The sequence below is a fragment of the Sitophilus oryzae genome, unplaced genomic scaffold (assembly GCF_002938485.1).
Source record: "Sitophilus oryzae breed Bouriz unplaced genomic scaffold, Soryzae_2.0 scaffold_111_pilon_pilon, whole genome shotgun sequence".
In the NCBI taxonomy this organism is placed as follows: Eukaryota; Metazoa; Arthropoda; class Insecta; order Coleoptera; family Curculionidae; genus Sitophilus; species Sitophilus oryzae.
Window position 1 is genome coordinate 3488623 of NW_022145749.1, and position 14400 is coordinate 3503022.

A 14400-nucleotide genomic window follows, 5' to 3' on the forward strand; every position below is an offset into this window, starting at 1 on the left:
AATAATTAATTAAAGTGTATGTAGTAATACTAGTTTTTTAAGTTTTAATTTGTTTAATTCAAATTGTAAAGAACCGTTTAATAAAATATTTTGTCTTTTTTTAAGTTGTAAATCATAGTAAGATTAAGTATACCATGCCTACTAAGTGAAATTAGCCCAAAATGATAAGAATTGGCTATAACTCAGTAATTTTTAGAAAAAAAAACATATAGCTAATAACGCTGTGAAGCTTAAAAAATGGCGCTTTTTATAAGTCATGGCCAATTATGGTTTCCATTTAAAAAGAATATATATGTTTGTGTCATATGTCAAAAATGGCATGCTTTAGAAAAAAAAAACGGCGACTGTGCGATATTGCATATATTTACAGTCTGCGCAACATAGGCTGCCCCTAAAAATAGTAGATATTTCAAATACAATTCGAATGGAAAAATACGATGACCGATTCAGTTCAAATTGACACAGTCGTTGCACAGTGCACTGAATATGACAATCCACCTTTAAACGGTTTAAGGACAGTTAAAGTTTTTTACGACACAAATGACATTGAACGACAGATGAGTCACATACAGACCAAATGAAGGGTCCAGGGGAAAAGCATGATAAGCACCATTTTACTAATTTTACAGGAGAGCACTAGACGGTTGGTGGTTATCAGGTTCTTTCCATGTATTCTATATTTTTACTAGGCATATATCATAGAATTTAACAACTTATTGCCCTGCAGAGTTTATACATTTTGTAGGTATCAGTTAGACCTATTATATTATTGTAAAATCCTAAATTTAAGATATTGGCGCTTATGAAGTTTTTCTCCTGGACCCTTCAAATAATTTGATGACGATAATGATATTTTTCAAGAACCATGATATGTAATAATACAAAAATTCCAGAAACAAGGTTAGAAATCGGAATACAGCCAGAGATATACAGCTTAAAAACAATTCTATATAAAGGGGACTTTGTCTGTGATGCAGTATACAGCAATTATGTTAATATAGTAAACGCCACGAATGTTTGGGAGTGATTCATCGCTTGATGAAGTTAGAATCGACACGCGCGCTATCATTTATACATTAAATCCTAAATTTTTACCGCAGACGTAGGTTTTTAAAGGCCCGGTCTAATCATCTGCCTGCGCTCCTCCTACTTATTCTAAAATGTTAGCGTGATTAATAAAGACGACATTATATCGCGTTTCTTTGATTGATTCGTTTTTGTGCGTCAGTCCATTGGTGTGCTTGCAGTGCGACCAATGGGGCCTTTGAATAAGAAGACTAAGGAAGGACCATATCAAAAATCTTAGGTACACCGCGATGGCCGACTTAAATTCCGGTTTATCAGTGTCGTTCTAATTTTATTTAAAAAATGTAAAACTATGATGTAGGGTAGACGTGGGGTAGACTCAATAATTTGTTGTTTTATTTTACGTTGTGAATAAATGTTGGTAGTTATTAAAATTGTTATAAAAATATAGAATTCTAATAAAAATAGACAAGTTATAATAAGTATTTATTAACACAAACATCCGATACGCTACTGAAGCAGGTAAGTCAAATTAACGTATCTAAATTCTTTGACATCTAATCTTTGACAAGTAATAAATAAAAGCTAAAATGCAAGAAAAATATATAATTTAGTTAATTTAAGTGAACTTCATAAATGATCGGTTTACTACACGTATGTATATTATATAGTCACTTACTAGCGAAAAGTTGTTCCATTATTTCACTTAATTTTTGCCGAGATCTACCGCACGCTACGCAACCAACTATTTTAGAGTCTTTTTCGATAAATCGCGATAGTGTCACTGTTAATTTAAGTTCTGCCACAATTTCCATCTAGATTTACTACCTTTATACAACTATCAGTAGTAGAATAAATAATAAATAATATAAAATAAGCTCCATAAAGACTGACAAATCCACAAAATTTCAAATCAAATTCAAATGTGTCAAATGAATCGCCAAACAGAACTGTCAATGATCCCCACCCTAGAGAGCTTTTATGGAGCCTTTTCCGCCCACCATGCATGAATACATGGATAGCATTATGCTCCTTCCTTAGTCTTCTTATTCAAAGAATGGGGCATTCCATTTTATATTTATAACCAAATATATGTTTTGACAAGACTTTGACAGTTAAAACAACAAATTACAACAGATTATATATTGATTATTATATGACTTGAAACACCACGGCACTGGAATTAAGTTTTATGTGACCTTGAACAGATTAGTTCACATGGTATACTCTGTTTTTTTTCTCAGGTAAGATGTCGACAGACGATGACAGAAGAAAAGCAGATGACGTCCCATACCAATCTATTTATTTTACTAAAAAAAGTTTCTAATAATTTTTAAGTTAACTATGGATGGGTTTAAATATAAATCCGTCATGCGTCGTTTCTTGTTGTTTTTAACCAGTTTTATTGGTTTATTTAAAAAATGACAGATCGTATTTCAATTTTATTGGTTTGACGGAACGATGAACGACAAACGGATGCCGATGCGTATGAACTCGCCTTTAGATTTTTGACGCTTGTCAAAGTCTTGCCAAATTAGAGGTTCTAATTTTGTGTCAACTTTTGTCAAATACCCTGCGTTTTGGAAGATGATGCATTTTGATTCGTGTTATTACATGTGTTTTGTGTCTTTTGAAGTCAAGTGGAGGAAAAATCGAGTGAAAATTAACTGTAGACCCAGAACACAGTTTATGGTTAATACTCGCTGCCCAGGCAAAAAGTCTTATACACCAATAAAGTTACCATCATTAAAGTTCGTATACCATCTCGTCGTAGATAAGTGCATCTCGAATATGGTAGAAGGACCATACTAAACACATGCTAAAAACTGGAGTAGCTGTAAAATATCGACATCACACGTTACGTAAATAATGGATTTTAGTACTGCACAAGAAAAATAATGCCAAAGGTACTGGTTTAAAAAATTAAGATTAAATTTAATTAATCAACCTTTTAGGTACCTATAAAATTTGGTAAGTGTTATTAATAATAAAATAGTTTGTTTTATTTATGTTGTTTTGTTTATTCCTTGTTTTGTATTAACACATACCGTTTTTTATTAAAAAACTCAATTACATTTTTTCAGTTTTATACAGTTTTTTTCACAATATTTTGAAGTAATCCCTTGTCAGTCAAATTTTAAATATAATAATTTCCTGCTATGCGTTCCAGTTGTACCAACTTATTTCTTTGTAAAATAAAATAAACTACTTTGAAATTAAAACGACAGACGCATCTATCACTGTCAAGGATCTTCTCGTTGGACAGACTATAGCGACCGATGAATCACTCCCAAACATTCGTGGCGTTTACTATAACAATTTTATTTATACCTTTATAATTTTTGCATGTTACTTCACATCCGCCATTATTGACTTGACATTCATCGATGTCCTCACACGTACGGTTGTCGCTTCCCAATCCAAAACCTCGTGGGCACAGGCACTGATACGATCCTGGAGTATTTTGACATCCGTGTGAACAGCCTCCACGATTTTGCTTGCATTCGTTAATCTCCTTACACACTCTCTTGTTGGGGCGCAGGATATAACCAGAAGGACAGCTACACTCTTTAACACCTTAACGATAAGAGACATAGTGAAAAATATTTTTTATGGTAAAAATAACGAGAATCTACGGTTAATGTTAAGGTGCGTTTAGATAAGGGTCGAGAGTTTAATCAAGGGTCGATTAGAACCCAACTCTGCACGTGGATAGAGGTACCCGAATGGAGTCCTCAGACGGACAGACAGATTTTAATACAAATTTTGCGAAAGTGAATCAAATTAAAAATATTTATTCATTTTTAATTTATTAGATAGTTTTTCAACATTTCAAACTACACTTTTTCAAATATGTCCTTCAAATCCTTCAATTTAATAGCTGTTAGTAAGAAGTTTGACTTCAAATATGCACATAGTGCACATACAATTTTTTTAAATTTATTTTTAAAAATATAAAAGGGATCAATTAAAATAATGCACATAATTTAAGCAATATCACAAGAAACGCAATACACATATTTTTATCTCCCTGTATGATAATATTCAAACGGCTACTTTAGGGAGATCGAATGTATTGACCTTTCCTTACCTCATAATTCAAGTTTCAACTTTTAATATGCTGAAATCGTGGTTTTACCATTGCTTACTCATGATAATATTTTTGTTAGGATTACACCTTTTATTAATGCACAAGAAGAGAAAACTGTGAGAGAAAACAACAGAAGAGCTTATTCAAGTAAACTCATCAATATATGCTAAGACAGTCAGGCGGCACTTGGGACGCTTATGAGCCCAAAGGTATCAATGAGACTCGTCTGGGAATGCCTGGGTGAACTAGGAGCTCTGGCACGAAGGAACAGAATTAAGTTATTCTGGGTGCCAAGCCACAGAGGCATCCAGGACAACGAAAAATCCGATGAAATAGCTAGGCAAGGATCATCGGCATCCTATCTATCTATGTCCAGAGCCCGTACCGGGAATACTCAAATGTATGGCGCGTAGTGTACTAAAACTCTGGATCAAAGAAAAGCAGAATGTCCACTGGAGAAACCGACAGTAGCACAGGCATAGTAAGGCCTTTATCCAACGACCTAGCTCTAAAACCACAAAGGAACCATACATTATCGCCGCGAATCATCCTGTATAATAATCTTTATGGATAATTTATATACACACATACCATCAACGTTGTTACAATAATGAGAACATTCTCCATTATTCTTCTCGCATGGATCTTGGTCTAAACATTTTTTATCAAACAGTTTATATCCAGGAGGACAAAGACATTTGGCTTCTCCATTGTCAACCGTGCATCCATGAGAACATCCTCCATTGTTAAAAGCGCACGGATCTTTCTTGAAACAGGTTTTATCTGAAAAAATAATGAATTAAAACTGTGTTAATTACACACCTTCGTTTTTTAGTATTATGAAATATCACTGAATAACAATAAGTAATACCGTATGATCGAGAAAAAACGGCGTCAGCGATGGCTATGGAATGAAGATCGCTGTCATTTTATATGTAAATTTATATGGGAAATGTCATCGATGTTTATTTCCCAGCCAACTGGACGCCGTTTTTTTTCGATCATACGGTATAATAGTAGTAATATCTGGTAGTATACACGCTAAGTACATTACATACAGCGGCGTAACGTCGATAATAAACTAGTGAGAGTGATGAAACGAAAGAATTTCTAAAAAAAAAAGAGAAATGAAAACCGAGAGCAGCATACATAGAATAAAATACACAAAATTATGTAAGAGAATAAGAAAGAGGATTGCAGAAGACATCAAAAACTACAATGAAAAACTTAAAAGTACGTAAGTGCCAATTTCAATCGAACAGAGAAAAAGCTATAAGAACGCTAAGAAATTCCTCATTATCGGAAAGAAGCAGCTATTCGCATTAACATACAACAATATCAGAATTACAGACAAAAACGAAATAATAAGCCTGATAACAAAATTCTAGAGTAACCTATATTAAGGCCCAGAAAACATACAGTCTGACAAACGGATCTGAAACAACGGGGCAACGGCAAGGGGATCGCAATTTTCTAAAATCATGGCCGATTTCATTCATAAAATATCCACGAGCGTGCGGGGTTTCATAAAAATATATCAGGAATTTTTATAATATTTTTCAGTAAAGTTTATAATATTATTTTACTTTAAATGTACCTACATTTTGTTTAGTCATTTGCCAAATATAGTAATATTTGTTAAAACGCGTGTACTAATTACAATAAACACAAATCAAGTTAAAGATATAAAACACAATACAATAACACCGCCACTGGATTTTTCAATAGTAGTGACTGTTTCTACTATTCCTAGAGAGGGGCATAAAGTTGGGGGTAATGGCGAGAAGACGTGCGAGAATCTCGACCAATCAGACTGATTGAATCCGGGATGCCATGATGAATTTTGTCAGCGTTGCCAGCTTACTCTAAGCGGACCTTATCTTAAGGAAATACTTTACCTTTTATAATAGGCAGAATGAACGAAATCAGTTAATTAGATAAATATACATTATTACAATAAGAACTACGTCAACATATTAGCATATATATAATTATGTATGCTGAAATGAACTAAAATATATTCAATTTATAGGTAATATCGAGCAACTTTGCTTTTCTATAATTAAACGTGACAACATCGACTTTTTTTGCCCGCATTCCTTCCTCTGTTTTAGATTCGTTTGTCAGATATTAGAAATGTGCTAGATGTGCCAGAAGTTACACATCAAAGTTGTGTGTTTTTTTTTGTAATGGTTAGGTTAAACACCAATGACTAAAGAATAAGGACATGTAACGCCCCTATACGGGCTGCAGCAGAATTTGTGACCTTTTTTTTTGTTTTGGTGGCAAACAATGAGTCATCATTTGGTCACCAGCGACAATTTTAGCGATTTTGAATAGTTTGTGTGTAGTAAACTTTGTATAAACTTTATTACAATGGTGATTAGTTGTTCAGCTTTCAAGTATAAAAGCAGCAGCGATAAGAAAGAGCCAGGAGTTACGTTTCATAGGTAAATAAACAGTCCACTCCAACTTTTTAGCGTTTTCTTATTGAATTCGATAATTATTCTTCAATTTCAATTAACATCTATATGTACTTGATATGTGCTATACGTCGATACTAGTTTTGTACCTTTTGTTAACATTTTAATACGTTTTTTTCGTAATTAATTAGGATGATACACCATAGGCGTAGTCAAAACAATTATCAAAAAATATAAATATTGCTTCAAACAGCTAGGTTAAGAAAAATATGTGCCACGGCACTGTTTGGTGTCATCGTCACAATTTGCTCTCGGGTGTTATTTTTCCTTGGATTCTTTAGTCATTGTTAAACACCCTATATATTAATTGATTTTCGGATTCTAGAAAAAAAACAAAGGTGAGTTTTATAAAAGAAGCATATACCTAAAAACAGACCTAAAATGTAAGGATTTTGACATATTTCACATTTTGTGAAAATTTTAAATTTCAATAGCAGCTACCTAAATTTTAGTTGACCTTGTATAGCCTGATATCTCGTGATATTTAATTTATTACCCTAGATGATATATACCGTATGATCGAATAAAAACGGCGTCCAGTTGGCTTGGAAATGACGATCGATGCCATTTCCTATATAAATTTACATATAAAATGACAGCGATCTTCATTTCATAGCCATCGCTGACGCCGTTTTTATTCGATCATACGGTACTTATGTGGATAAATCAACGCCATAAGTTTAGCATTAAAAATATATATCCCCAACATCACGACATGCCATTTTCAAACCTTCTTTATTGCACTTATGAACGTTCAATAGGTTTGTCTTTCTCGAGGATCTGACTTTACGCATGCGCATTAAAAGTGGAACGTATTTCCAAAATAATTACAATTTTATCCGGTTTAGAAAGTACAAATTATACATTGTTATGGAAACCAACTTTTCATTGTCATCGTATTGTCATAATCTTGTCATAATCATGTGTCATAATCATTGCCTGGAAACTTATATGGTGAAATTTTGATAAAATAATTTAGTACACACTAAAAACACGGTATGTCGCTAGTGGTAGGAAAAATAATTTTTAGAGGTTACTAGTTTATTTGGTTGCCTGTGATATGAATATACAGGGTGTTTCCTAATTAATCTAAAAAATAAAAAATCGTTAGAAAACGAATTAAGGCGGGCTCTTAATAAGTATATTTATTTTTTTCTCGACAACCGTTCGATGAACAAGAAAACCTCAAAAGATCAATTTTGTTGAAAAAGGATGGCCAGTCAAGAAAAAAATATATTTTCTTTAAAAAAGCAGTGGTGTACCATTTATGTTAAGCAAAAAATCGATTTTTTTTAATTTTTAACACCCTGTAGATCAGATGTAGATCAGAAAGGAAGTACTTTAGACCCAATGGTTATATAAAAATTGTTTTAAGAACACATGAGGAATCACACCATAATTTTTTTAGACTAATTTGAAAACACCCTGTATATTGTCAACTTGACAATGACTGCTGATAAATCAAAAAATACCTTTTCAGTGAAAAAAGCCTGATTTTCGCAGGAAAAATTTTGATTTTTATTGAATTTGGGCCTGCGTTTGCAAATACTCGTTTGTTATTTAATTTTCTATCTATCTAAATTTTAAATATCATAGTCAGAAATAGTTTTATTATTTATTAACTGTAAAAATGGTGTTTTCTTGTTGTATTGCATCTTGTAAAGAAACTAATAAAACTGCAAAAATGTACGTGTTTCCAAAAGACGATAAGGTATTTATCTTAGATAAAAGAAAAATATATGGTATGTATTCGTTGTTTGATTTTTTTTTTCGTTCGCTTTAAAATCTATAAATCTCGGTCTATTCATTAGACAGCCAGTCGACTTACGATCATTTACATGAAACTCTGTAAAATAAATAAAAAAATAAATTGTAGAGTATATATATTCTTACGTTTTATTAAAGTTACTCTGATATACTAATATATCAGTGTAACTTTAAAAATAAATCCTTTGAATTCAAATATAAACATAAAAAACATTTACAGCAGAAAAGGCGAAGGCGCTGGGTTAAACGTAGTCTCCACTAAAAACACGGAGGGGCGCTTTGTCCCAAAATTTTACTATTCAGTTTCATATCTATCTTAATAGTAGATTATTTTCTTTTATCTATGGTCATAATGTTATTTCCATTGTGTAACGACGCTTGTTTGTTGCGTTTTTCATTTTAAACATTGTATTGACATTGTATTAATTACTCTTTTATCGACCGCTTTTATATAGCCAAGGATGCAAGTGTGTTCAGTGAGAAGTTAATTTTAAGTTCGTGCAATTATATTTCTATTTTTTACTAGTTGGGTTTTAATTTTTGGGTAAATACTCGTAAAAATGACAAGAAAGTGTTTGGTGTGTTGAAATTATAATATAAATGTCCCCGAATTATCTTTTCACGGTCAAGTAAAGTATTCAGTTGTTCTTTTATGTATATTAAACCACATGCATACTTTCTGGTTAGATTTCCTAAGAATATTGATATTCGTACGGAGTGGCTAATTTATTTTTTATTTAATTTAATTTTTGTGACAGTAACATTCAATTATTGTTCAAATATATGCATTTTACAAATTAAATTTTTAAAATTAATGTTCAGATTTGACGCGTGGACGATAGGGCCTCGACAAGGATAGATAGAGTAGAAGCACCGCGTGTGCAACAAAAAAAGAAGATAAATGGAAGTCGTTGATTTATGGTTGATATGTTTGGGACAGTTTCCATAGTGATTTACTTATCCACGTATGATCTAGGTTTATTACAGTAACTCACAGTAACCATTGTATGTTAAATCAAATTAAAATTTGACCCGAAAAGTTATATAGGGTGGGATAAAATTAATATAGAACATTAATCACTTTTAAAAGCAAGTTACTCCTTTATTTCAAATGGAACATTCAGTATATTATTTCGGTGTTCAATAGCGAATTCATATATCTTCAAAATTTTATTAAGGTTGCCTAGATATTTTAATTTTTATGATTTTACGTCAGTAGATCTTTATTATTTGAAAAGAATCTAGGGTGGCTGTAATATACCTTTTGCTAATTTAACAAAAAAAGGATGCAGGGTAAAATACTCAACGGTAATAAAGAGATACACCTTTAAAACATATTTTAAGTATTACAGAATTAAAACTAGATATAAACCTAAAATTATGTGACAACAATTAGTTAGATGAAATCAAATGCTCAAAATGCTTCCTTTCCTGTAACTGCAGAAAATGATTGTCTTTTGAAATGAAAATGATTGTCTTTTAAAATGAAAGATCTTTTCATTTTAAAAGGCATATCTGGAGTTCTACCTCGAAAAGCAGCTACAATTATTTCTCCCATGTTGTCAACAAGACTTAGTCAAGTTTTGTAAACACTGTCTGTAAAATCGGGAGCATTTAAGTATTCTATTAATTGGCGAATGCGCACTGCATTCACCAACTAATAGAATCATATCAGTTCTTCCTGATGTAGGATAAGTTTGCATTTTCGGAAAATTTCTGATAATTTATTTTGTTTTAACTAACACAAAATGATAACTAGTTGTTAAAGTTGGACTAATTAGACAACTATGTTGAAGTAACATCGGACATATCACAAGCCGCCTTGATTTTATCAACTAATAACGATCTACTGACTCTAAAAATCATCTTACAGTGCCATACTCTATACAGAGCGTCGGTTACCTCTCGCATGTACCTGTGATGACACACATCAGTGTTTCACAAACTACTTTTGTGAAAGTACAAAAGTACAAAATACTGATTGCGCTACGGCCGGCCACTATCTAAATCATATAAATGAAAATATCTAGGAAAATCTATGTTTGAGGGGTAGGCAACCTTAATAGTATTTTGAAGAGATATGAATTCCCCATTGAATATCCAAATAATATACTCCATTTAAAATAAAAGAGTGACTTGCTTTTAAAGGTGACTAATGTTCAATATTAATTTTGTGCACCCTGTATAACTTTTTGGATTAATTTTTAAGATGATTTAAAGTAATTATAGTAATAACAATAGTTAATTTAACTACATATTAGGCTATACCGGATAAAAATTCCAATTTAGCTAGCTTTTATTGCAATTTAAAAATTGCTCTTTATTTTTAGAAAATGTTAAATATGTCAAAAACTATACATTTTAGTCATATACTTTTCTTATAAAACTGACTTTAATTTTTCTTTTAGGGTGTTCCATTACAAAAAAACACAACTGTGATGTGAACTTTTTTGGGGGACACCCTATAGAACTCTCTATATTTTTAAAAAGAGCTCTGAATTAACCAACATATGCTTACAAAATTTCATTTCAATTCAAACTGTGTTCCCCTTGGAGTCTCCGCGTCGTATGAGAGGCGCCACCCTGTATACAAAGAAGACCAAAGCAACAGTAATGATATATAAAACAACCCCAGAGTTCCCAACTGGCAAAGGGGTATGACAGGGAGACGCGATACCTCCAAAGCTGTTTACAGCAACACTATTATAGAAGAAATCTTCCGTCAACTGGACTTTCGTATTCGTGACTCGGGATATAAATGATGAGCATTGAAACTATCACGATTCTAATAGTAAAATTGTATCTCCAAATAAATGTCTGACAGTCTTACCGATAAGGTCATGATCTGGAGGACACTGACATAAAACCTGTCCATTAATGGCTGTACAAGAATGTGAACATCCTCCATTATTGTCATCGCAAGGATTAATTATTATGCAGTTCTTTTCTTCTAGTTTGTATCCACTAGGGCAGTAACATTTCACACCTTCAGCATCAAATTCGCAATCGTGAGAGCATCTATATAAAATGAAAAATAAGTTATCAAGTACAAAGACATTATTTATTTACTCACCCTCCGTTGTTGATTAAACAGGGGTTTATTCGTACACAATTCTTTTCATTGATCAAATCAAAGTGGTCAGGACAATAACATTTGGCTGCATTATTTTCGTTTTTGCAATAATGCGAACATCCTCCGTTTTCTTTAGAACATGCATCTTCTACAAATATCATTAAAATTATTAAAAAACATATTTTTAAACGGTTTAGTAAATCTCGATTTTAATAGAGAATTCCGATTCAATGTAATTTTAGGGTTGGAATTTAAAGAAAGAAGGAAGAAAAGAAATAAATACAAGGTAAATACTATTATTGAGAGAGAGAATACCAATTGTTTCGGTATTTTTTCACTGTTATCTTGTTATTGAGGATTTTAAAGAATCAAAGAAGAATATTTAGAAAAAATTACTTTTGTATAAGTTTTCAATAACGTATTTTTTATAATTAGTTTTAGGTATAATAAATATTTTCTTTATCGAGATTGGCCCCTCCTAAAAATATTTGTAATTAATTATGAAACACCCTATAGGTAAATTTTAAATACTTAAGTCTAATTTATTTAACGCATTACCTGCAATACAGGTTCGATTGTCCTCTTCTAAAATAAAGTTTTCCGGACAAGAACAAACAGCTTTTCCTAGCACATCTTCACAGTAGTTACTGCATCCTCCGTTTTCCACGTAACATGCGCCTATCTGCATGAAAAAATACCAAAAAGTATAGTAGTAGTTTTTATATTCATTTTCTAAGCTAAATTCATTCTATGATAGTTATAAATCACGCTATTTTGTGCCTTTTTGTGATATAAGTATTTTTTTTTACTTAAACGTCTTTTAAACAGCCTCTACACTATCCCCGAAATGTTTTACGAAATATATCGCGAAACATTTCGCAAAACATTTTTGGAAATAGGACGATAAATATAAGCCCGTGTTATAAAAATTAGTTCCCACGTTTCCTGAAATAGATCGACACCCGCGAAGCAATCAAAGTCAAACTTTTTGGTGGCTTCAGAAAAATAAGTAAACATGGAAAACTGATATGAAAACAGTAATTCCTCAAAGGTTACACAAGAATGTTTAGTTTTAATCATTGTCTAATATTATTAATTACAATATAGCAAAAAAATATAAAACAGTGACTAACGGTCTACACTTTATCGGCTTATAATCCACGGTATTGCGCCTCATGAACAAAATATACACAAATTTATTTAAAAAGCCGTCTAGTTATTTGTTATTTCTGGTTATGGTAAAGTAACATTTATACTGTAGTCTGTAGCAAAGTTTATTTTACGAATTTGGTTTTGTTTTTCTAGTTTTAATTGTCTAGTTGAATGTATTTATATCAAACCATGCTGAGTGCTAATAAAAGTATCGTTTACATATTTCTCTTAAGAACAATAAAGGAACATTTTTTTTAAAACATGTCCGTGGACCATACTTTTGTTGACATTGGGTCAATGAATAACTTTCCCAATCAGTTCAATATATTGATAATTTACAATTTGATTTGATTTGATTGAATGCAACCAATATTACTCATCAAGCAATACAACTCTTATATTAATCAATTAACCGTAAACAAACATATCATATACAATTTTATATACTAACTAGCGTGTACCCGCGACTTCGTTCGCTTCGGATTAATCATTTCTATGGTGATTATAAAGCAAAGCAAGAATTTCCATTAATATACAAACTTATTTTAATTAGATATAGATATTAGTATAGATTCATTATAATAAAATTAAATCATAAAAATATAGTAAATTGTATTCCTGCAGTTTAAGTGAAAAGTTTTGTTGTTAAATATCTACTATACATATTATAAACGCGTGTTCAAATATTAATTTTGTGGAATATATATCAACATAAAACAAGATGTAATTAACGAAATATCATCGTAACAATAGCTATTTTAGAAACGTCTAGGTTTACTTATTTCACTGAGATTTATGAAAAAAAGTCTTTTGCCTTGGGTACAGATACCGCCACGTTTTCGAGCTCAAAAATGGATAAATTGCTAGAAGTAGGTGGCTCTTTTGGATAGCTCAAAACGAAACAAAATTGAACGAGGCAACAAGAAACGCTAAAGAAATCCCCCCACGTCCTTCTCACGAATAGTTTTCTCCATCAATTTTATGCTACTTTATCATTAATGCTACTCTTAAAATATAAAAGTTAACAGTGCAGTTCCGCGGATAGGGATCGATATTCAGTAGAATCTACATCGAACAGTACCGGCACGCATATTTGCAAACGACGTCCATGATCGCGATTCGGTTCTAGGCCGAACGATACCGCGTAAACAGCATACGATATTGCAATTCCGGTAAATAGCATCCGTGATTCCAAATTTTAACTGCCTTAACACCTCTTATAAACACCAGACGATATCGCGAAATTTATTAATGGGTTGCTCGTAATCAGCATTCGGGATCGCAAATTTAATTTGTGAACACAAACGAGCTAAAAATAAAAAAAGGTTTTTTTCAAGCGGCCACCCCTTCCAATAACAACCACGCATATTGCTGTTTAATTTTGGTGATCGTACGAAAAAATACACGTTGACGTACTGTTTATTCATAAAAAAATCATTATTATAGAGGACTATAATGTAAAACCTAAAATAGTGTCGAGAAATCAACAGAAAATAGATTCCCAGATGTTCATCCAACTTACGTATGAAAATTACTTAAAACAATATAGAGATATAATATATTTTCCACAGAACTCAATATAAGTTTCTAATACCTAATTTTTCTTAAAAAAAATGAGTCCTTAACTATAAAAAAATATTCAAGAAGGAACTAAGTTACAATCTTCTTGTACTAGAAAAAGTCAAAGTTTACCTGCAAAAATACCGTATGATCGAGAAAAAATGGCGTCCAGTTGGCTTGGAAATGACGATCGATGACATTTCCCATATAATTTTACATATAAAATGACAGCGATCTTCATTTCATAG

At 31.9% G+C, this 14400-nt stretch overlaps 1 protein-coding gene across 2 annotated transcripts in view; it reads right to left on the reverse strand.

Annotated features, from left to right (window-relative positions):
• Positions 1-14400, reverse strand: part of LOC115884053 (fibrillin-2-like) — a 108009-nt gene that overhangs the window by 19503 nt on the left and 74106 nt on the right. For both annotated transcript variants that reach the window (XM_030902512.1, XM_030902506.1), the window contains exons 18-22: positions 11999-12122; positions 11441-11588; positions 11198-11385; positions 4709-4900; positions 3358-3603 (exon numbers count right to left, since the gene is read on the reverse strand). In XM_030902512.1, coding sequence (XP_030758372.1) covers positions 3358-3603; positions 4709-4900; positions 11198-11385; positions 11441-11588; positions 11999-12122 — 898 coding nt within the window. The remainder of the gene's footprint in view (positions 1-3357; positions 3604-4708; positions 4901-11197; positions 11386-11440; positions 11589-11998; positions 12123-14400) is intronic.